This window comes from Diabrotica undecimpunctata, chromosome 4 (genome assembly GCF_040954645.1).
Source record: "Diabrotica undecimpunctata isolate CICGRU chromosome 4, icDiaUnde3, whole genome shotgun sequence".
NCBI classification, from domain to species: domain Eukaryota; kingdom Metazoa; phylum Arthropoda; class Insecta; order Coleoptera; family Chrysomelidae; genus Diabrotica; species Diabrotica undecimpunctata.
In genome coordinates, this window is record NC_092806.1 from 68,482,567 (window position 1) to 68,508,861 (window position 26,295).

General features: G+C 32.8%; 1 protein-coding gene across 1 annotated transcript; it reads right to left on the bottom strand.

Annotated features, from left to right (window-relative positions):
- Positions 1–2,723: 2,723 nt before the first annotated feature.
- On the bottom strand, positions 2,724–24,587 carry DCTN5-p25 (Dynactin 5, p25 subunit). Its single transcript, XM_072529674.1, has 4 exons — positions 24,090–24,587; positions 23,842–24,029; positions 14,248–14,359; positions 2,724–3,014 (listed from the first exon to the last, which is right to left on the bottom strand). The coding sequence occupies exons 1-4, from the start codon at positions 24,135–24,137 to the stop codon at positions 2,814–2,816; spliced, it is 549 nt and encodes a 182-aa protein (XP_072385775.1). The 5' UTR covers positions 24,138–24,587; the 3' UTR covers positions 2,724–2,813.
- Between the last annotated feature and the right edge of the window lie 1,708 nt (positions 24,588–26,295).

Consider the following 26,295-nt stretch of genomic DNA (forward strand, 5'->3'; position numbering starts at 1 on the left):
AGCCAGACTGATGAGCCAGACCAATGCTCCCTATTGGTGCACCATCTAAGAACCGGTCTTTCATATTCTTCCTGGGGAATATGAAAACTGGAGGTATTGCTTGTCCAGTGGCTGTTATAATTCCGCACATTGTAACATTTTCACCGCGTTCTTGAGAGGCCACAGCTCCTATTTGTTTTTTTCCCTTTTCAGCTATACGTTTGGGTGGTGGTAAGACCGTGGGTATACCTGTCTCATCTAAATTTATTATCTTTTCTGGCCTTCCTTTAAATTTATCTAAAACTCCAATGTAATTATCAAAAAATAAATCCACGTTGGATTTGTTAAAGGCTGCATCTCGTGCTATGCTTGTATTTTCAGGTTTTCTAAGAGATAAATCTCCATGTCGTTTCATAAATGAATATATCCAGTCCTTTCCTGCTATCTTATTTTTAGTCCAATTCGAAGGAATTTCTATTTGTAGAGCACTACCATACTCAAAAGCTAGGGTACAAGCCTGCTTGTAAGTCAAGCCATAATGTAATCGAGACGCCTTCTTAAGATAATTGACAATGTGTTGTTCTTGTTCATCAGAAAATATTTGGCGACCTCGAAATTTATTGACGCCAGAAACATTCAAGCTAACAATTTCTAACTCATCTTCGTTACCTGAATCATCACCAGAGGGTATATTAGCATCTTGAAGGTTCCTCTTAGCCAAAATGACTCTTTTGTGAAGCATACTTTTTTTCAATTCATATTTCTCTGCAATATTTCTCAAGCTTCCTTTTTTTCTTAGGATATCCTTTATTGCACGCTCTACAACTTTTTCATCAATAACAGCTCTCGCCGTTTTTCTACTGTAAGTCCTCATCTGAAACAAAAAAGCGATTTTTATCACATGATTTTTGGAAATATAATCATTTGTGGGGTTAGTGTGGACAGCTGATGATTTGTCCACACTAACCCCGAACGCCATGTTTGACAGTAACAATGGAATGACGTTTCGAAAAATGATAATTTTATCTCATTCCATATCAAATTTAGTAATTAAATATTCCAGAAGCCATACACTAACTTAGGTATACAATTAGTTCAATAACTTCAATTTTAGTATAATTTTACTTACCGTGTGAAATAAATGGATACAACACACAAAATCACTTTCTGTCACTGGCGGCCATATTATAGAAAATATTTCAACCAACTTTTACGTGGTGTTCGGTGGCGTTAATAGTCACTTCCTGAACAGACTGGGCGGCAGATTTAAATGCGAGTTTTTAAATAATTAACTATGTCCACACTAACCCCATGTCCACACTAACCCCCCTCTCCCCTACAGACATCTTTTCACCGAATCGTAAGCTTGTTTGAAGTAGATAAAAAGGAAGTTAAGGTTTAATTGTTATTTGTATGTACTATTCTGAATCATTTTTTGCACAAACATATGGTGGATTTGTCTTTTTTAAAGCCTCTCTGCTGTTCACCAAACTGTTCGTTTAAATACCGGTATAGTCGGTTTCATATGACTGGCAAGTACTTTGTAATACTACTACATTTTCCACATGATCTTCCTTTGCTTCTTTCAATTTCCTCTCGTTCCTAGTTTTTGATCAGCAGTCTGCATAAAGGGGTTAAAAGTATGTTCTTCTCAGGCGTAATTAGTTCTGCAGGGATGTCATTACCACCTGCACTTTTATTGTTTTTCATGCTTTTTATTACTTCTCTTACTTTTTAATGGTTGGTGTCTCTACTAATTTCTCATGATCGTTGCCTTTCCATATTACTCTCAGTTGCTCCTCATCATTACCATCCAGTTTCGAAACAACCGGCTGAAATTATCTTGCCATTTATATCTAACTTCCTCTTTTTATCTCCTATTAGGTGTCCCTCTTTGCTCTTAGGCGTCCCCCAGACGATTGTGCAATATAATAAATCGCCGAGGGCTAATATTGAAGATTGTGCAATGATTTAACGAAAGTTTGAGGGAGTTTAATTTTTATTGTGCCATATTTCTCCATTGCATCGTGTAGGGTCAGTATTACGCAATCATTTTTAGTCTAGGCTTTGTCGTGTGCACAATGAACGCGAGATCAAACTCAGTTGGTATTATTGTGCAATATAATTGAACATTTGGAAAGAAAGCGCCATTCAATCTTATTGTACAATATATTATTGTAGGTCGAGGAACCACCTTATAGTATTTCTTCTTCAAGTGCCATCTCCGCGGCGGAGGTCGGCAATCATCATAGCTATTCGGACTTTTGAGTCGGCTGCTCTGAAAAGTTCATTTGATGTACATCCGTACCACTCTCTCAGGTTGTGCAGCCATGACATTATACGCCTCCCTATGCTTCTCTTTCCTTGGATCTTTTCCTGCATAATCAGTTGGAGCAAGGTGTATTTCTCTCCACGTGTAATGTGTACGAGATATTCCAATTTTCTTGTTTTAATTATATTTAAAATTTCTATTTCTTTATTCATCCTTCTCAGAACCTCTTTGTTTGTGACGTGTTCTGTCCACGATATTTTCAGAATTCTTCTATACACCCACAGCTCAAATGATGATTCATGATGAATGATGATAGTATTTCTGGACTCTTACATATTTTTTGAAATTGAAGAATATTAATATATTCTTCAATTTTTTGAAGCTTCTTAACCATATGTTGTTCTCTTTCCTGACTCCTACACGTTTTTTAGTATTTCTTCTCACAGATTCTAAACTATATTAAATAAAAAAGTTTCACATAAAAAAATTTACTGTAAATATTTCAGCATAATATATAGATAAATAATAAATATAACAAGCACATACAAAAAACTTTTATAAATTAAATTAATTTTGTAGGTTGAAAATGCTGATAGTAACTTCTAGTAAAATCGACCATCAAATCTGCTTGGCATTCAGGCAAATCTCCAATATAAGAACCTGGAGAGCCTCCATATCTTGTAAATGGTGGTATAACAGTTTCTGGTGCCAAGACAGTATTATCTTCAATGACACAACAATCTTTTAAGATACATCTTCTTCCCTATAATTAAGAATATACTCCTATTAATCGATTGCACACAACAATATTAAAAATTTTTACAAAAACTAAAACATTTAGAATATCGGTTTCTGTTTGTTAATTGTATGAGTTAATTATTGCTAGAGAACTAATATTTATACAGTAATACACCGAAGTTTGGTCAAAGTTTTATGACGCATACTTCAAAAGACATCTCAGTCCAGGACGCCGCCTGACTGACCTTAGTGCAGGATTCGTACTTAGTCCCTCTCGTCGTCGAGTCTACGCCGAACGCCTACCTGCTAAACCAGACCCTCCTCTGTCATCCAGCGATCCGGAAGCGGAATGGCCGCTGTAAGGCCGGCATCACTTCCGAAGCACTACCTTTATTCATTCATTCTCCATTCATACACATCCAGTCTCCATTCATCGGCAAGGAGGCTCCTTGTCTCGTTCCAGGTAACGCATAGAAGACCCTTATCGCTCCTAGTACGGCATCATTCCCAGACGGGCATTTTCTCCTTCCCCACAGTCTGACTCACGCCTATCTAACTCATACAGTGTGACCCACTTCTCTAGCTTCAACTTCCAGCATCTTTCACTCTTACCCTTACCGTTGCTCCAGCTGTCTTTCTTCCTCTTCCTTTTTCTTGACTACTGCACGGATGTATGGTGTGTATGTTAGTCCAACCTGATTTATTTTCAATCATTCTCTCAATAATTTCTCTCACTGTAACAAAATTCACACCTGTCTCTCTCTCCATCCTGTTCCTTTCCATTATCCATCTGCTGCAATCTAACATCGTATGTGTTACAGTGTCCGAGTATCCACACTATAGGCATTCATCTGTGTCAGCCTTTCCGAATCTAGAGAGGTAGGCCCTAAAACATCCGTGTCCTGTGAGCACCTGCGTCAGGAAATAATCCAGTTGCCTGTGGCCACAGTCCACCCAATCTCTTATGTTCGGGATCAGCATTTTCGTCCACTGTGCCACATCCTCCGTGTTGTTCCATTCTTCTTGCCATCTTTCAATTGACCTTTCCCTTTCCTGTCTTCTCTCGGCCACAGTAAGGTTTGGGCCTCTTCTCTCAGAGAGCTCTTTTCTTTCCACCGCCAAAACATGCAACGGAACACATCCAGTGATGGTCCACAAGGCTGCCGCAGAGACAGTCCTGTAGGCGCATGCCTCACGCAACAGACTTGTTCTGTCCACTTGTGTCATGAGCCTCCTATAGGCCGTTATCTCTAACGCCTCGCTCCAGACTGGTGCCGCGTAAAGGACGATCGACTGTACAACACCGTGTAAGACCCTTCTCCTTTCAGATTTGGGTCCCCCAATGTTGGGCATCACCCTCCCCAACGCAGCCGCACTATTCGCAGCCTTCCAGACCACCTCACGCACGTGCTCACCCCATTTTCCATTCTGGTGTAATGTCACTCCTAGGTACTTTACTTGTTTCTTGGGTGTTAGACATGCTCTCGCAATTCAACACTTTCCTGTTTCTTGCCCCTTTCAGAATGATGGCTTCGGTTTTCTCTGCCGCAAGTTTCGGTCCGTGCTGCGTCATCCATTTTTTAACGATGCGGCCTGCGTTACGAACCCGGTATTTGAGATCTGGCTCATCCCGGGCCACTACCAGTACAGCGAGGTCATCCGCGAATGCGAAGGGGGTTGTACCCTCTCCGTATTCACAGTGCATAACCCCGTCATATACCAGGTTCCATAGCGTCGGGCCCAAGACAGATCCCTGGGGTACCCCGGCCGTCACGTCCACGATCGTGCCCTTTTCCACCATAATTCTTCTCTCGGACAGATAGTCCGCTACCACATTCATCAGGTTTATGAATTATTATTATGACGCATACTGGCTTGCATTCAATGGAAAAGTACTCCATAAATATTTTAAATCTATTGGATAGTTTTGTTTTGGGATTGTTTCCATTGGTTCTGCGATTTTTTGAAGACAATTTAAAACAGTTTTTAATACTTTTGTGAGTTGTAGTGCTTTTTTGTTGTCAGTTATTTCCACGAACAATGGTAATCAGGCAATAGTAACTGAATGCGTTCTTGATATTGTCTAATGACGCTAATGAATCTATAAATTGTACTAGTTTTTCTGTATCAGTGATGCACTTTGATGTTGTTGAAGCAGTTTCTTTTCACTCTGTAAACCATAAGAACCTAATATGGTTCATATGTATCCCTAAAATTACTAGAATAAACAACTTTGAAGTCTGTTTATAATTAGTCAAGTGCTGCTTCCAATATTAAATATTAACTGTCTCACTTTTCAATTAGTTTCGCCTCTGTTTGGCCTATAGAGATTTTAATATAAATGACCGGAATTAGACAATACTCATGGAATAAATAAAAATTGACTTAAGGATTTTCCATTTCATTCTCGTGAGAGAATACATTTTTACACGACTTCACTTTATCTAGATCAATCAGATTATTCCAGCAGTTCCAAACCTTGCGGTCAACTTCGATGATATCTGGTTTCAACAGGACGGTTGCCCACCAGCACATAATGAAATGGAAGTTACAAATTATTTGGAACAAACATTCCCTGAACGATTAATTTCTACACGAAGAACAATAACATGGCACCCTAGATCACCAGATTTAGCACCTTTGGATTTTTATTTCTGGGGAATGCTAAAATCAAAATTATATCGGGATGAATTCGAACGAGCCACCAATTTAGCAGAATTGCAAGAAAAAATTGTTTAACTCTGTAGTCTATGAGACTTACTTTAGTTGATAGATTCGGATTTTGTTTAACGTAAAATAATGGTTTGTTTGAAACTTTTATTAGTTAGAGATTTTTTAAAAATGCCTTTAATTTTAATTTAATTTTTTAGAATAATTTTTTTAGTTGGTTTTTTTCTTATAAAATTATTATTTATGTTTTGTTAATGTTAAGTTAATTATTGTTTTATTTCCAAGCTACCACAGCTAATAATCTACAAGAATTGCATTTTAAACCCGAATATCGAAGGCCATATCTTCGATATGGGCTTCCTTTTTGGGGTTCTAGTACAGCTGCCCAATCTGATGTTATTTTTAAATTACAAAAAAGAGCAATACGGTATCTTTTTGGTCTCATTAACTCTTCCCTCACTATATATTCTAGAAACTGTTTGCTTCATTCGTAAACACCTACATGTTTTTCCAGCAAGACCTAGTAATGACTACTCCACTAGAAATTCAAGCTTTGATGTGTATTTACCGATCCCATCCACTGAGTTAGTAAAGAAATCTATGTTATATTCGGCAAAAAAAATTATACAACCATCTCCCTTTGCAACATAAATTTACAACTTCTTTTCTAAGTTCCGTAAATTGACAAAAGCCTATCTATCTGAAAGACCTTATTATTCAGTGGAAGAGTTTCTCAACGAATAATCAAGAAAGTACAGTTCGTTTAGGTACAAGTAACAAAGTATTTTTATATATATTTGGGTATCACATGCAGCAGCTTAAACTTATTCGTAAGGTTTTATTATGCAATTTGCAATATAGTGAAATTTTGCAATGGATTGTATATTTTATTATGTTTTATTCTGTGATATTGACGATTTATGTAATATTAGTAAATTTTAATTGTTATTATTATTACTTTTTTGTAACTTATACAAGCATTGTCGATAAAATTGTACAATTTTCAGTGACAATAAAGCATATTTCTATAATATAAGTGTTCGAGTTTTTCTTAAGGTTTACCGACGGAAAGTTGGTGACAAAATAATTTTATGCAAAGAACTACACAGTCTTCGTCATGCTCTTCGTCAGTGTCTGATAACTACTGACTACTGAATGCCGAATATGTTTCACAGTGATTTGGATCTTGCAGTTGTGGCAGAAAGGGATGGCTTCTTTATTTATTAAGTGAATATGGGTTGGTATAGTATGTCATAATCGTAGTCGAGTTATTATTACTTGTTCACAACGTTTGAGTGGGAGTGGTAAGGTGGTGCCGACAGTTTCTATAACATCTTTTAATTTTAATACTAATGTTTGTATTTTGAGAACGATTTCCGAAGTGGAAATTGAAACGTCAATAAACGTACTTTAACCTTTAATTGTGGCTTATCTTTTAATTTGTTGGGCGTGGAATTCCAGTTACTCTGCCATAAGTTGGTAATATGTTTTTTAATGGAGGTTTTATGGTCGTTTCTTGTTACCATGTGGGACACGGGGATGCTTTCATCTAGTGCAGCTTCATTCGCAAGTTGGTCCACTGCTTCGTTTCCCTTGATTCCCACGTGTGATGGCACCCATAAAAAAGTTATTTCTATGTTTTTTGTTGATAGTAGTATGAGTTCATTTTTTATTAGCATTATAATTTCATTTGATGGATACAATTACTGTGTATCTTTTAGTGTACTTAATGAGTCAGATATTATAATATAATGAGGTGCGGATTTTCTTCTGCAAACTTTCAGTGCATCTAAAATAGCCAGTGCTTCTCCAGTAAATATGCTACAACTCAGAGGGAGTCGTATTTTAAAATGGTCTGCTCCATGTATGTAAGCCGCTGCTAGTCCTGATTGAGTTTTTGATGCATCAGTGTAGATATGTTTAGAATTTGGATATAGGGATATTATTTAATGGTATGATTGATGTATTACTGTTGGGTTAGTGGATGTTTTGGGAAAGCGAGTAAGGGATGTATTTACAATTGGTGGACTAGTTGACCAAGAGGGAAAGTTTTGGGTTGGATTTATGATGGCACTAAACTGCTCACAGTTGTAACCACTAAATTTGATTTTTTCATGAAAAGGGAATGTATTCATAGGTTTATTTTTGTAATTACTGATACATTTAGGTTTTAAGATATTTGAATGCATCGGATTTTGATGATTTGATGATTTGATGATACACGAGTTGCATAATTTAGTGACAATTGTTGCCTTCGTAAGTGTAAAGGTAATTCGTTAGCTAATACTTGAAGGCTATTGGTTGGGCTAGTTCTAAATGCGCACAGAGCAATTCTTAGTGACGTTGTTTGAATTGAGTTTAGTTTTTTTGGTAGTACTATAACATATTGAGCCGTAGTCTAATTTGCTACGTATAAGTGATTGGTATAAGTTTAATAGGGTTCTTGTATCTGCTCCTCCACGTTTGAGAGAATTTTCAGGAGATTAATTCTAGGTTGACATTGTTTTTGCAAGGTATGTATATGGCTTTTCCAGTTTAGGGTGCAATCTAGAGTTAACCCCAGGCAATTTATTTCGTTTGTTTCTTTTAGAGTATGTCCATTTAAAGTTAGATTAACGTTTTTTATATTTTTCCGTTTGCTGGATATTATGTACTATGTTTTTTCAGGAGAAAAGTTAAAACCAGTTTTAAGTGATCATTTTTCCAGCGTGTGTAAAAACTTCTGTATTACTTCAGCCGAACATTCCACACTTCTGCTTTTGTGGTAGATAATCAAATTATCTGCGTATAAATTGGCTTTAATCGGTAATCTCATTTCGTCCAAGATGTTATTTATTGCAATCAGAAACAATGTTGGGCTTAAAATGGAGCCTTGCGGAATTCCATTTTCAAGAGAGCGTTGACTAGAGTTATAACCGTTAGCTCTTACTTCAATGTGTCTATGAGTTAAGAAAGTTTGTATAAAAGCTAGTGTGTGACCCTCAATTTCAAATTTTTGTAGTGTTTTTAAGATGTTATATTTCCATGCAGTGTCGAAAGCTTTATTGATATCAATAAAGACAGCTAGTAATTTTTGATTGTGTAGAAATGCTTTATGGATTTCAGACTCAAGCGATACTAAGTTGTCGGTAGTGGATCTGCCTTTACGAAACCCATTTTGATAGGGGGATAATAACATTGAGTTTTCTAGATGCCATACTAGTCTGTTATTTATAATATTTTCCATTAGTTTACTCATACTACATGTCAAGGATATTGGATGATATGACAAGAGATCGTCTTTAGGTTTGTTGGGTTTAAGAATTGGGATGATAATTGCATGGCACCATATCTTGGGAAATATATTATTGAAAAATATTAAGTGAAATAGTTCTAGGAGGATAAGTTTACTGATTCTGGAATATTTTTCAAGAAAATAGGTGGAATATCATCTGGACCGGAAGTGGTATTTTTAAGGCAGTTTAGAGAATAATCAAATTCTTGTTGAGTTATGTTTTCATTTAGGGGCAATTTGCTGTAATGGATTGAAATTTTAAAGGATTCTTCATGATTTTTGTATTTAATGAAATTTGAGTTTAGGTTGCTATCACTAGAATTTAGTTGATACATATCGGCTAATACGTTAGATATGTCTTTTTTGTCGGTAACAAGATTATTATTGTAAGAAAGAGTATTAATATTGATGTAGTTGTTTGATCCTTTAAGGTTTCGGATCTTTTTCCAGATGGTTTCGATAGGAGTTGAGGGTTTATTGAGGCAACATAATTATTCCAAGACTCTCTTTTGCTTTTTTTAATTAAGTATCGAGTTTTTGCTCTAAGCTTTTTAAATTCCAGGAGATTAGCATCTGTTTTATATTTTTTTAAGAATATTCAGTGCGTGTTTGCTTTCAGATAATGATTTGGCAATTTGATCATTCCACCAGGGGACCGGTGTCCTATTACAAGTTTTTGTTTTACCGATAGCTTTATGCGCTGCCGATATAATTATATTATTTAATGTACATATGTTTTTGTCAATATTTTTATCTAATGTGAAGTTGCATAGTTTTTCATAGATATACTGCTGAAAAAGATCCTAATTAGCGGTTTTTATTTTCCACGTCTGGTAAATTGGATGTGTTGTTTCTTGTTTGTCATTTAGGATGTCAATTATGATTGGAAAGTGATCACTGTCATACAAGTATTTTAGTGTCTTCCATTGTAATATAGTTGCCAGTGATGGACTGCATAGTGAGATATCAATAGATGAAAGATTCCCATTATAGGAATTAAACCTGGTGGGTTCCCCAGTATTCAGATTATATATTAGATTTGAATTATTGATTGTGTTTTGTAATAAGTTCCCGCATTTGTCTGTTTTTGAACTTCCCCAAGTGGTGTTATGGCAGTTTGTATCCCCTAATAAGATTAGTGGAGGCTGTATCTGATGTAGTAAATACCTCTTGTATTTGACTTTCATTTGGGTGTGGAATATATATATATATATATATATATATATATATATATATATATATATATATATATATATATATATATATATATATATATATATATATATATATATATATATATATATATATATATATATATATATATATATATATATATATATATATATATACATTTTTTAGAAAGGGAGTATAATTTTTTAAGTTTATTATAGAATTCTGTTTGAAATGAGTTTCTTGTATACACAGTATTAGTGGAGAATATTTTTGAATTAATATTTTGAGTGATTCGAGGTGAGCAAAATACCCATTTGGGTTCCATTGAAGGATTAGTGATTTATCCATCGGATTTTTCGGTCTCTTCCGTTGAAAATGTGTGAGTGGGGTTAAGTTTTTTCTTTAATCTGGTGATGTTGATTTTTAATTTAGAGTTGTGAGACTAACAATAAATAAAGTTAAGGATATCGGTTAATTCGGAATGTTCATTTGAGTAGTTCTTTGAGATAGTTTCAGGATGTTTAGCATGAAGAGTATTAACTAGAAAGTCGCATATTTCATTAAAATTTAATGTGAATGGGGGAGAACAAATAATGTCGTCATCAGAGGTTTTAGTTTGTTTTTTTGTTTTTTTTTTTACTTTATGTGTGATAGGAGGAGCAAAGATTTGTAAGTTCGTTTCTGGGTTATTTTGGTCGATGTCAGGTGAGGATGAGATTTGTCTTTTAACTTGAGTAAGTTGTTTGTTAATATTAACTGAAGGTTGCAGAATTACAGTTTCAGCAGGATTATTAATATTATTTAGATTTGATGATATTGTTTCTTTTGGTAAGGACGGTTGACTTACGTTTTCTATAGTTTCAGTTAAGCTGACGTTCGTCTCTATGTTTTGTTGTGTTTCAGGATCTCTATCGTCTGTTTCAGGTGTCGTATTTGGAGAGGTTTCTGAGGGTACGTTTGAGAAGTTAGCAGTTGTTATGATGGGACAATCTTATCGTTATGTCCAATAGTGTTGCACTTAGAGCAGTTTAGTCCATCAATAGAGAGAAATAAACGATAAGTTTTATTGTGGAGATACATTGAAGGAGTCAGGAATGGAGGTATTATCCAGTGGCGAAATAAATACTTGCCTTCTGAAGCTTAGGACTTGGCTATATTCGGTTTCTGTCATACCCACTCTTAGGAAAGTCATCTTAGAAACGGCAGTGATGCCTAATTTTTGTAATTCTGCTTCAATGATATTGTTTGGAATTGAAGAACATGCGTTAAAAATTACAAGACGTTGTGCTGGTGTGATTAATTTTCTTATCTCTATTTCTGACTCATTTATATTAATATATTTGTAGAAATGAAGAACATATCGACTATGTTTTTGGTAGAGAGGTAGATACATATTCTGTTGTTTGGAATTCTAGATGGAAACAAGACGTTACGTGGACCAACCAGTGATCCAATTGCTACGATGTAATTGTGCATTTTGATGCCTTCGATACTGGAGAGTACTACTGCTTGGTCCTATGTTGGGTGTTTGAACGTATTTACTACATTGGAATAAGTATTTTTGGTGTATTTGGTGTATTTGAAGTAGAAATAGTCATGTTTTTAATTGAAGTCATTTTTATTTTGTTTCTTGCGTTGCCGCAGGTCCGGTCCTGTCATCGGCCAAAGAACCGGCACCGGATCAGTTCTGAACGGTTCCAAAAACCAGTTGATAAAACCAGTAGGTTGAACTTGATTCAAATTGTATAGGTTATATTTACTATTGTAATTTCTTATATAAAGGTTTTTTGTTACTCACGTCGGGTTGAGTCGATTGGCATCAACACTGCACTATTATTTGTTGATAGTATTTAAGAATATCAAATCTTTGTTCCGTATTTTACATTTAAAAATTGAAAAATAACAGAGCGGTTTAAAACGTGGTATAATCATGCCACTGTCGGGGCCGTCTGAAGTATTTTATTGAATATGTAATATCTTGCAGCTTTTGAGTAAATATGTCAATTTTTAGTTTTTGTGATAATTATTTGATATGTTTTCTGGCGTATGTTTTTCTGATGTCTTTGAGAGAAATTTTAATCCAATGTTTAGTTTATTTAATCTTGAGTTCCTTCATGAGTTTCAGGTTAAAACTCATTGGCGCCCATTTTGTTTTACGGTTTAGCTGTATTCCGTGTTTCTTGTTTTTCTTTTGTCAAACTATTATATTTTGTTATCCAATTATTATCTATCTGACTTTAATCTATATTTTTCTATCATCTATATCCTTACCCATCCTCAATGAAGCCCCTGACTTGAACAACGTGGTCTTTTTAACTAAAACCACTTTTACATAAGAAAAGTACGGGGTCCTTTATATCAAAGATTAAAAAATGACAAAAAAGTATATCAAGGAAAACCTGTCTATTATAAAGTTAAAAACAAAAGAAATCTTGAAAAAGTCCCCTAATGAAAAAATTAAAGAAATAATAGAGAAGTTAAAAAATAATAAACGTTCGGAAAGTAATGCAGTAGCATCCAAAAGGTTTTAATAAGAGGGAGAGATATTTTTTATGAATATTTATGATATTATTAGCTTTGGGAACTAGCCCCTTTGCCATATATCCTGTTTTACTCAAGCATAAATTTTTGATAACTCAGATATTCCGTTTGCTACATCTGCACATGTATTTCAATTGTTTAATTATAATATTTATATAGTTACATTTATTTTATTGCAATATTCACTTACACGGAACAACCAAACACTGTTTAGACGTTTCGACCGAAAAATCCTAGGAAGAATATATGGAGGAATCAAAGAGCAAGGTTTGCGCAGGCGTTACAACTTTGAGTTTTCGAGAACCTGACATTGTAACATTTATTAATGTAGCACGCTTTAGATGGATATGGCATGTAATCAGGCGAGAGAAAGGTGTAACAGTAGAAAACTTTTGACTGAAGAGGGCCGATTGGACAACGAGCAATAGGAAGACCAAGACTTAGGTATCCAGACAACTTAAAAGGATTATTTAAAATTGACTAGAGTTAGAGTCTGGAGAAGAGTTGCCAGAGATAGCGGTAAATGGAGGATTGTTCTGAAGAAGGCGTGGGCTCAAAACGAGCTGTGATGCCACTGATGATCATAATTGATAGTATTATTATTTTTTCGTTGAGCTTTAAATTTTTTAATTCGTTTTATAATTTTTAATTTTATTAATCCTGTTTCCAATATTTTTTTGTTTTCTTTTTCTATATTAATTTTTTTTTCTCATTTTTATTTCATTTGTATGCTTGGATACACTCAAACCTGATCACGAGTAAATTAGGGAAAGATTAGAATATACACAAAGGAATACTTATTTTAAACATTTACTTTTACTGAAACTTATTAAATCTTGTGTTAAAATTGACAAAAGTTTTGTTTCACAGAGAAGCCTTATAAATTGTTTTAATGATATGCCTTCGTCTTACGACATATAAATTTGGTAAAATAATTAATAAAGCAACTATAATAGTTATTTATGCATCAAGGGTGTTATTAAGATGATAACGCCCGGAGAGCAATATAATCCAGCCAGAGGAGCTCTGGCACGAGGGGTGGATGTTGCTCGATTTTATTTTATTTTTCACATAATATAAAAACTAAAATTGTTTTTCCTTTTTGGAACTAGTCTATGACAGTTGTTGATATTTTGAAGTTTGTTGATTATATTATATTCAGTTATTAAAAAAATTGTACTTTCAATATTTATAAAGATTGTTAATGTTAAAAAATGTTTATTTACTGCTTTCAAAATTGTTTAAAATAAAAAAATCTTTATTCTATAACATTTGCTTTTTTTTTTCTTATACAACAGGGCATTATAGGCCGTAACGCCCGCCTATTATACGTTAAGATATAACAAGTGTGTTTATGGTAACCGTATCCAAGCTAAAATAAACAAATAATATGCAAGTAAAAAATAAATAAATTAACATATTATGGTACCTACATTTTTTTAATCATGCCTACAGTCCATAAAGTATTAATCGACTAGTAAGGTTCCAGTTAAAAATATGCAACAGTCAATGCTAAATAATATTCAATATTTATAGTATATTTGTGACAAAAATATTTGATTGCGAAATCTATACCTACATAATCAAACGGAATACTTACTATTACACAGTTTTTACCAATGTAAACATAATTTCCTACAGTAGCTGCATTTACAAGAGATTTTTCTCCTATATAAACATGATCTCCTATTGACAATGGGAAAAATGCTACCCTAAAAATATACAAATACTTAGTAAATCAAAAGTTTAATAAGTTGTCCTAAGCAGTTTAAAACCGAATTAAAAATTTATATGAACATAGCATTTTATGCCATTTAAGGGGTCGTCATAAGTTAGGCAACAAATTTGCATTAAGAGAAAAAGTACAGCGTCAAAATGAATTAATTCAAAGAAATTATGAAAGGGATTCGAAAGAGGGTTACTGTAAGTGTTCACATTGATACCCATCTTGATCAATGCATTTACTGCAACGTTTCGCAACGAAGAGGCAGGCCCGTCAGACAACCGAAGCACGTCAAACTATCCGCGAAGATTTTCAAATTCTTCTTCAATTTAGTGGTGGTTGATCCAAGTATTTTTGTGGATCAGGTCAAACTGATACGCGTAAACAAAAATACCTGTTCCAAATACCTGTTAAAAAATACTGGTTTGGAAATCAGTTTGTTATCATTCGTTTAATAGACATGTAAGCATAACCATATCATTATTTGTATTTTATTAGATTTTTTTATAGTTATTAAAATGACTGTTTGACTACAAATACTTAAATTACTGTTATTCAGAGATTGCATAAAAAATGGCAATAGTATCTTGTCTACTTCACGCCAATTGCCATCTGTTGATATTTCTCTAAAGCTTTGTAAGCGTATGCACGAGTATACAAGTAAGTATACAAGAGAAAAATGAGGACAAATGCAATGAAACAATTAAATTGTTATGTATTTTTTATGTATATTTGTCGAATAGTCCACTGATCGACAAGCTTATGCAATTTCCTGATTAATATGAATAACAACAAATGAAAACGCATAATATGATTATAATAAATTTTAGAAGTACTACATGAACACGTAAAAATAAATATTTGCAAATAAAATTTTATATATTTTAATGATAATTTTTGACAATGGTGGTTTTATAGATATGGATGAATGAATTTGGCAACGTCAACTTGTTTGTAGCATGTAGAATAACTAGAAAATTATTCGTGTTGCTGAGAAATTAATTTATGTTTCGAAATCTTAGTATGTCTATTATACATTAGTCTTTTTGTTCAAATTTGCCATAAAACGATCTTTATACAATTCAATTTAGAATATTTATTTGGTAAATGCCGTCTATCATATTACATTCAGCTAAGATAAATTTAAACTTCATCCGGGTGCATACACCTACAAAAATAATTTATAAGTTATTTTACCACGTTCAGTAACAAAAAAAAACCAAGTACATATTTCACCTAGCGCGAGTTCTCTTAAAAATATATACCGAGGTACCGAGTACATTATATACATAAATCTATTATCCACATCGATCAAATCCAAGTCCTGCATCACTTCCAACATCCAAGTATGAGTACTGAGTACATTCGTAAATGTAGGTACGCGTCCGAGACATCCGAGTCCGAGTACTGTTTTATCATTTATCATCCACCCGTACAGCTGAGTCTGTTAAATAGATATCGAATATAAGTATTGATATTGATACTGATACCGATCCCGTTCAAGTCCAAGTCCAGCCAAAGCGAGTACAATGTACGCGTACGCGTACTCGTTTATATTGGTGTTAGGGATCAGTTCCACAAGTATAAATAAAATACCTGTTCCAAAGTAACTGGTACGGGATCAGGTCACCATCCCTACTTCAATTGCAGTTCGGAGGTCGGGAAGGGTGCGTGGTCCTCTTGCAAAAACGCGATCCTTGAGAAGGCCTCACAGGGTGTCAGGTCACATGACCGTGCGAGCCACTCAACGATTCGTCGTCTGTCTATCCATTCTCCAAAATGAACATTAGGGTTCATCTAGCTTCTTTAGCTCCATCCTGCATGAAATGACGGATGCTCGCGAGTGTTGGATCGTTGTCCATTTGCCCGCGTAAATCTTCGAGCAATTCCAGATAACTTTGAACCATCACGTCAGCACGAACCTACGAGATCTCCCGCATGGATACCTGCCCACACACACACACACACCCCAGGCAGGCTTAATTCTTTTTCAATGAAGACGTGAGGATTCTAGTCGTTCAAGTACACGCAGTTATGCCGATTTACCGTACCATTCAACTTGACGGTTGCTTGATCGCTTGATCCGACCACAAAATGGAACGCTGGAACTGCGGAACATCCTGACTGCGTCCGAGGTACCACTCGCAAAATTCCAATCTGCGATCGAAATCGTAGTAAACTCGTACTGCATGCGTTTCAGCATTCGTCGTAAAGAACGATCGGATATTTGAAGTTCTCCCGATAGCCGTACTGTAGATTGGTTCGGATTTCCCGCGTCTCGGGTCAGCCAGTGTGGAGCACAGATCACCTAACCTCTATATAACCTCTAAATAACTATTATAGTTATTAGTGGTCTGTGGTCGTAGCTCCACACCTACGACTACGTGTTTATAACCGGTGCCAACCGGAGTTAACTAACATTGATATTGAGCAGTTTAGAATTTAACTCTTTTGGACAAGCTTAAAATTCAACAATTTTCAGAATTTTTGGCAAATAAAACAAGATTCAGTATGTTCGGACGTATTGAAACTTATTTTTTTTGTCGAAATTTTTGAATATTGTGAATTAGTAGATTATTATTAATTCGTAAATATACTTAAAGGGTAAAGATGTATAAGAAAGATTATTATACAGTGTGTCCGTAAAGAATGAAATATATTCGATATTTCGTAAATGCCTTTTTAAAAAAATCTAAAACACGTCAATTTTTAAATTTAATGTTCTACATTTTACAATAAAATTTCATTATACAAGGTGATACACATTACAGTGATGACGTCATCGGCTCTTTTTTTTAATGTAACACCCTGTATTTTAGGACATTTTTAGATCAATAAAAACTGATTTCATAAAAGTATAATACTCGGGTCTAATGGATATAATTTGAAAGATATGCGCTTAGAAAATAAATTATTAATTATCAATTGCAAAAAACTAGCCTACTTCTAGGTTTTGATAAACTGTAATTATTTTTAGTAACGTTTAATAACAATTTAAGTAGTACAATAATTGTATTAATTCGTGAATGTTCTGTAGGTATTATTGCTTAGAATTAATTTTAAGTAGAAATGAATTTGAGTATAAAGCAAAGAATTGAAATACTCATGAGAATTTGTATGGAGACAAATCGCGAACTCAGATTGAAATGTGTAATTTATTTAATAATAAATATACAAAAATACCCTTCACGCAGTCAACAGTAAGTAAGATTGAAAAGAAATTTCGAGAAACTGGTACGGTTGAAAATTCACGCAAATCAGGTCGTCCCTCTGTAAATTATGTTACAACATTAGATGTTCTACTTGCTTTTGAAGAAGATGCGCACAATTATGTTCGTAAGGTTAGTAGTGATCTGGATGTTTGCAAAACAACGGTACACAAAGTACGTAAAAGTAAGTAAAGTAAGTAAAATGCGCAGTTGTACAGGAATTAAACGAGGATGATCCAGATAAAAGAATACAAGTTTGCGAAATAATGATGGATAACAGCCACCGAAACCCTCTGTTGGTTCAAAATATTATTTTTTCTAATGAGACTACATTCAAATTAAATGGCGAGGTCAACCGTCAGAATTGTAGATACTGGGCAAAAGAAAACTCCAACTGGATGCGGGAACATCATACACAATGCCCGAAAAAGATAAACGTATGGGCTGGCATTGTAAGAAATAAAAGCATTGGACCCTACTATTTCGAAGGTAATTTAAATGGGCCAGCATACCTTCAGTTTTTAAGTGGGTATCTCGTACCTACTTTAGGTAATTTATTCCCCAGTACAATTAATCTTATAGGTTTTGATAAAAGTTTATGGTTTCAACAGGATGGTGCGCCTCCGCATTATGCTTTAGATGTTCGAAGGTACCTAAACGAAATTTTTCCGAACAAGTGGTTTGGAAGACGTGGACATATTGAATGACCAGCGAGGTCGCCAGACCTCAATCCTTTGGATTATTTTATGTGGGGTCATTTAAAGAATGTTGTTTATAAAACGAAACCTGCAAATATTGGAGACTTAAAAACAAGAATTCGTAAAGAAATAAACAATATTTCTCAAGAAAGCATAAATAAGGTTCTACAAGAATTTGTACAACGTTTGGGTTACTGTCAAATACAACACGGGCTACAATTCGAACATTTAAGATAAAGTCATGTATTAATTACTGGATTACTTTCAAGTTATTTATTATAATTTATTTATAATTTATTAATATTATAAATCAATAAAAAATAATTTTCTAAGCGCATATCTTTCAAATTATATCCGTTAGACCCCCAGTATTATACTTTTTTGGAATCAGCTCATTTTTATCGATCTAAAATACAGGGTATTACATTTAAAAAAGAGCCGATGACGTCATCACTGTAATGTGTATCACCTTGTATAATGAAATTTTATTGTAAAATGTAGAACATTAAATTTAAAAATCGACGTGTTTTAGATTTTTTTAAAAAGGCTTTTATTTAGGAAATATCGAATTTATTCCATACTTTACGGACACACTGTATGTGAATTTCAATTTCAAAATTATTACAATTATTATATAAATTTATGTCTAAATAGAGTATCCGGGCGCGGTGCTAAATATTCGTAATTTTTATTTTTTGCTTCTTTATTTTTAAAATGTCTCGATCAATTCATTTTTAAATAAAAAGAAACTTTGCAAGAATATTTAGTCATTTTCACGTCTTTAAATTGTGAAAATATAAATAAGTACAATCGAATATTCTATGGTCTAATATAATATATTATATTATATGATAAAATAATATAATTATGTAATAATAAATTAATTATATGAAATCACAGATAAGCAGCGCCGTTTTAAAGCAAGTTGATTTCAGAACTAAGCCGTCTTAGAAACATAAGAGCAGTCTGGAAATAAGAACATGACACATTTTTGCATCTGCATAGGCTATAAACGCTTGTAGTCGTGACTCCACAGTATATTGCTTACTTTTTCAGCAATATACTGTGCTGGCAGTTCCGAGACGCAAGTTTGGTTCGGCTGCTCAACAAACGCCAGCACCATTGTTTCCATATTTTCGTTAGTTGCTACAGATACAAGGCATCCAGAACGCGACGCGTCGGCAACAGAGCTTGTTTTTAAGAATTAGTAGCGGTGAGATCGGAAATTGTAGTTGAAATTCAGTAAAAATAGTTTCATAATCCGCGTTCATACGAAGATATGACGTAACAAAAAAACTCTTTCTTAAAGCGTGAACTTGTATCAGTCATTACTAAATAAGTTGTTTGTAGTGAAAAAGTTTTGTAGTCTGAAATATATTGCTTTTTCGAATATTTTTGAGAATGCTGGAAGAAGACTGAACAGTGGTTCAGTGGAAATCGGTTGTTGCTTAATACTGATAAGACAGTTTTTGTCTACTTTAGAACCAGCCAGTCACGAGAGCAGTTTCCAGATACAATTAATTTCCTATCACAAAACACGAAACCTGCTAGATCAGTTAAATTTCTTGGTATTCATATTGACCAGAATCTGAATTGGGGGGAACAAATACAAAATACGACAAAAAAACTGAATAGAGCCTGCTACTCATTAAGGGTGTTAAAGAGCTATCTAGACCAGGGGATTTTACTATCAGTATATTATGCAAACTTTTATTCTATTATGCGATATGGGGTAATCTTCTGGGGTGCTGCAGTAGATAGCTCAACTGTCTTTATATTCCAAAAAAAGGCAGTCCGTGTGATCTTAGGATTGAAGGCGGGAGAATCCTGTAGAGGCCGATTCAAATCACTCAATATACTCACTTTCTCAGCCATCTATATATTTGAATGTATTATGTTCCTTTTTAAAAATTTTTCTTTGTATTGTCATCTGCTTCCCTATCATGAATATAATACAAGAAGCCTTAATTTGAATTTGCCACTTCATAGATTGTCTATAACAGAGAGAAGTCCTTTGTATGCGTGTGTTAAATTTTATAATAGTCTACCATCTGACATTCAACAGGAAACACACTATAGAGCTTTTAAAAGCAAGGTTTTTCGATACCTAGTTGACATTGAGCCCTACACTGTGGCGGAGTACCTGGCCTATCCTTCTCCTTGATCAGCATATTTAATTTGTAATGTTAATATATTTTAAATGTGTGATGTCAATATATATATATATATATATATATATATATATATATATATATATATATATATATATATATGTATATATATTTAATCTGTAATGAATAATGTGACGTTATTTGCTCAATTATGTTTAAAAATTTATGCAAATAAAAATTTACTCTACTCTACTCTACTCATTCATTCGGAAAACGCGTCTACTCGACGAACACATGCTATCATGACAACGACAACTGTATAAATATATACTAAACTCCATTCGCTTAGCTCAGGCATATTTTGACAGATTCATTGTCGGAAACCTACAACACAACAATTCCTACTTCTCAGTATTAATAGCTCAAGTATCCTACTATTGCAGACTTCTTTCTTTAAAAAAAGAAGAATTATTCTAAATAGTGGAAGTGTATACTAAACCCATCAAATTTTGGGTAGTATATATTTAAAAAATATATTTTAGTTGTTATAATTTAACACAACTATTTATTATATGGTGCTGATAAATAAATATTGATTGTCGGTAATTCGCAAAATTCTATTTTATTTACTATTTAGTTTGTTTACTATTAATATTGGCTATGAGTACGTGTGTTTGATTATATAGTAATTGCCAGCCACTTCTAGTCTGTCAAAAAGTAACTAACTTCGCAAAAAAATAATTACTAAATTCACTAGACAGTTCGGACTGGGAATAGCAAACCGAGTATAAGAATGGATGCTATTGATATTTTTACATGTAGCTGATAGACGACGGTACTGACGTCACATTACTAGCTACAATGTCCGACGTGAATTTGACAGATGATTAATTATTTCCCGACATTTTAATGTTAAGCAGGTAACATTATGTGTTCAAGTCAATAATTTAATGTATTCTTTTTGGTAAATAAATAAATTCGTCAAATATTTAATATTTTGCATCCAGTCACATCAGTGGTGTGTGATGCGCAACTACATACCTGTATATGTTTTATATCGCTAGCTATGAACATTACTTTTTTTTTAATTTGAGTTTTAAAGAAATCAAATAAGTGTGTATAAAAGTAAGGTAATGTTTATATTCGGAAGGTTTATCTATAGGAAAATATTCGAGCACAGTTGAGACAACAGTTTATTTCATCCCTACACCTTATGGGTAGAAGGGAATTATATAATTAGATTATATGTTCATACAAGGGTAACAGAATAATAGGATGAAGGACATACTATTGGGTGTTTGAATTATGCTAGACTTTGATTTTAGTAGAAAATATCAGACATGCTTTTGAGGGTAAATCCAAATAAAATGATAAGTTTAAATGATTGTACTATTTATAAAAATCACATTTCTATGCATTTATGGCACTGTAGCATTTTTTCCACTCTGTATATCATATAAATTCCTTAAGGTTATATTTAAACTTTGAAAATTGTGTCTTAAAATCTTCAAAGATAAACACTTTAAGAATTACGTCTTAAAATTTTGAACGAGAATAAGTATAATCCAAATGTTTATTTATATAGCCTGCTTAAGATGCAACATCAAAGAAAATAGCCTTTGAATTAAATTTTAAAGGCAAAATCGGGATGTGCGTGTCGTCTCGGGGAGTTTGAAAAGATTCATTGTAGGTCTGGCGATTTCCCTTCAGGTCATATAAGGATTGATTCCGGTGTGAGCGACGCATCGCTTTCTTTTGTAAAATTGGTGTTTTTATTTTGAGGGAATATCATCATTTTTCTTAATTTCTGGTTTATCTCTTCTTGTCTGCAATGCAGTTTCTCTATTTATTCGTCATTAAATTGACCCGATTAGACTACAACCAAAGTGCATGGTGAAACAACTATAATTTACTGTAAGTCATTTTTATTATTTTTGTTCTCTGCTAAAAAAGTTTAACATAAGATGAAATTTACTTAATGTACCCTTTAAAGTATTTAGTTATCAATGAAGTGTTAAAAAATCTATTAGTGTAACAGGGTATGTTTTTTATTTTCTTGTATGTCTAGAAATTTAATAATCAATCCATACATATTGTGATAAGATAATGACCAAGGTAAATTCTTAATTATTTATTCGTTTTAATTTTTTTTTATTTTAAATACCATTTATTTAGTATTGACAGCATTTTTAAAAATCAATATTTTACCAGGCCATTAAGAGATATAATAATTAAATTTTTATATAGATAGATAGATTTTTGCATTAACAATTTCTGTTTCTGTACTATACAATTTAACCTCTGACCATTTTGTTACCATACATGTTAACATATTGAGTTTTGATCCAGCAATAAACATAGTAGGTAACCACTTTGTATTTTTTTACTTCTCTAATAATCTTACCTTCTCTTGGACAATAAATAAATACTTCTACTAACTTTAATAAAGACAACATAAGGTAAGTGTGATTGTTTCTTTTTGCTGTGAACATATATTGGTTTATGAAGGTATTAAACTTATTTGTTCTATCTTTTTATTGTTTTAAATGAATAAAAATATGTCTCGAGTTTTCCTTATCACTCAGAGAAATGATAATCAGATAGATATCAGTCTAGAGATGTTGACCCACTTCCCAACATTCCCTGTTGTGTCTTTCAAAACACCTCAGAGCCGATAGCATTGTGAATATCATTAAACTTGGGTTATACATGCGAGAACCTGTTAAAAGAGTGTGTCATGTCCACAGCACTTGTGGCAGAAGCACAATTTGTACAAGTAAATGAAACTTGTAAATAAGTAGTATCATAAAACTAAGCTAAGTATTTTATTAAAATGACTGTTAAAATAACAATTAAACAACAATTCTTATTGATATTTTGGTATATTTTTTAAGCCATTTGTTGTACTGCAGCTAATTGGTTTATTCCATTTCTGTAACCTCTGGCCCAGGTGTTAGTGTTAAAGAGCACTTATGTAGCCAAAACTGACAGCTTTAGGTGCTCTATAAGCAAGTACTATAGCCATTGGGCTAGGGTCACCACTTAGAGTGGACTTAAAAAGAAGTAATTTCTGGATATAAATGTAAATATTTTAAAGTAGACGAGATTGGTTACCCCATAAAATAATTGTTTTAGTGTTAATACAGAAAAAGCAACAATTATTAGAAATCTGCAAATAGTATTAATAGTTAGGAACAGTCAATTTGGGCATAAATCAACTTATATGTATATAAAACCTTATTTGTTTAGTTGACAACTAATAATTAAGTCACCCTCTAATAGTCAATAAAACAACATTTTAAAAACAAAAATTACATGAAATGAAATTTGTCAGTATTTGGAGAAAGATAATTCACATTAGTTCTGCTAAGATGATCTATGTGAAATCATTTCTAAATCGGAACAAATAATTCATGGTTCTATGGCTATTTTAATATATTATATTTGACTCACCCCTTACTGAATTTTTTGTAGGGAGGTCTTAGAACTGCTTCTTTACTAATAATGCAGTACCTTCCTGTTTTAACATTCGCTAAATCGCCCCTAATGATTGCATCGGACTGAACTATTACTTTTCCCTGTAAAACTATGTTTTGAGACCCACATAATACAGTTTGGCGACACACCTTGTTACCTGAAGCCTAAAATTATAATCAATAAAAATGTATATTCATATATTTTAAACAAATATTTCTAGTTACCGTTTCTACATATTCTCCTTTGTCATAATTTATATCTCTTAATTCCATATTACTAGTACAAATTTCAATATTAAATATTTACAAAATTATTAAATATTTATATGACAATATTTGTAATAAACATAACCTTAATAAAATATCTGAAGTTTGCAGTGGAAGTGGATTAATAATTAAAAGACCTTTTCATCAACAGCAGCGTCGGCCATTTCTTTCGAACAGACATTTTGTAAACAAATAGGTTGTAATATAAATAATACAGATAATTAATATAAAAATACCTTAAAAAGTCTGGTTATTGAAACAAATAAAGTGCCACAATTAACAAATCAATTTTTTTAAATCGATTATTATTATGACACCTGTACGAAAAGAACAGCGATGCTGTGTTATTATGGAATATATAATTCTTTATTAAATAAAAAATATTTATTGAACAAATATTTCTAATTTTTTATAAATTTATAAACCAACAAGGATGACGAATAATCGTTGTCAAATCTGTCTGTACGAATAACATGGCAGCTGATGAAAAGTGAAAAATCAATTTCACAGAATGGCAGAATGTAAACCTGTCTTTGATGACTGCCATTGCACAGAACAACTGTGCTTAAGGTATTCTCAAAGAAGATAGACGCTTATAGAAGAATTGTTCACTGTTATTTTTGAGTGTTAGCAAAAGATGGGCCATAGATAAAGAAAAGTGGGTCGAGTGGAACGCACGTGTTGCACCTGGTACCACTAAGGAGCGGTTTGCTTCTAAAATATGAAAGAGTGGGGCAATAAATGCAACTTTAGATATTTTTATATGTAGATGCCGCGTGGTCGTAGAATAGGATTAAATGTTTGCGTTTTATAAAATTGTTTAAAGAAAATAATATTATTTTAACTTTTAATAAATTAATCTTTTTAGAAAAATTATTATAATTCAAATTTTTAATTGAAATATGTACAAATCTTAAGTATAAATCAGTTTAAGACTATATTGTAATAATTTCACCAATATTCATTCTTTGTGAAAATTATGTTTTAGATACTATTAGTTGTTATTTTAAAACAAGATTAAATAGTACCCATACAGCGTAAAAACTTTCACATATAGGTACTATTCATTAAAATGTACTGTTAAAGTTTATTTTGTTATTTCAAAAATAAATCAGGAATGCTTTTTGTTGTTATTGAAAAATTATGGATGAAATGGAAGTTTTGGCGAAATGGAAAATTTCATAATTTAGTAAAAAGTTTCATTGAATACTTTTTTTTTAAATTGAAATTTTTTAAAATTGTTTCGTTAATTTCTGGGCAGAAAAACAGTATAATAAAAAGTTATGTGACGGTTTTTCGTTGTGTTGGAACAAACCAATTTTTAATTCAAAGTTATACAATTAAAAAAATAAATACTTTGAATATTGTAAATATCATACATTTTTAAGTTTTAAAATTAAAAATTTAACAATTTAATATATTGAAAATAAAGATTTTATTGTGAAAAAACAAAAAAAAAGACAGTTTGCAAATCAATGGCATCGAAATTTGTTTAGGCGTAGATGCAAAGTTACCCGTTCGTACTCCTTTCCCACTTCCCCCTAACTACATATTTCATTATGAAATTTTCAAGATAGTTTTAAGCCGACGGCTACGGCACCACGCTGTGAGTTTATGCAGCCACCCTCTTAAACCGTAAAAAAATCGCCCATTTGAACTGGTCTTCTATAAGCGTCTATATTCTTTGGTATTCTGTAAGCAAAAACGTATTACCGTACGTTGTCTGTACTGTGGTATTACATAGAATTTAAGAAATAATATGTATAATTTAAGCAATAATATATTGAATACATAGGATGGAAATTGGAAATAAATAATTAAAATATAGAAGAAAAATATTTTGTTCTAAATAACTGTAATATAAAATATTGTTTGTAATTTTATTAAAAAAAAACCTTTTAATTCAATATATCTTAAATGAATCCTTAGATGACCTTGAAATTTAAATAAAAAATAAGTTTTGACACTGACTGGCCTGACTTTCTTTATCGTAATTCCTAATATTTTTAATTTGCAGGCATTTTAATAATAACCAAGATATTAAAAATAATTATAATCACCGTCTTCTGTTTTTTTACCTTTAATACAACAATACAGGAGAAGTTACCATGGTAAGATGTAAATTACAACATAACCTTTTGCAAAATTTGAATTTTGAATACTT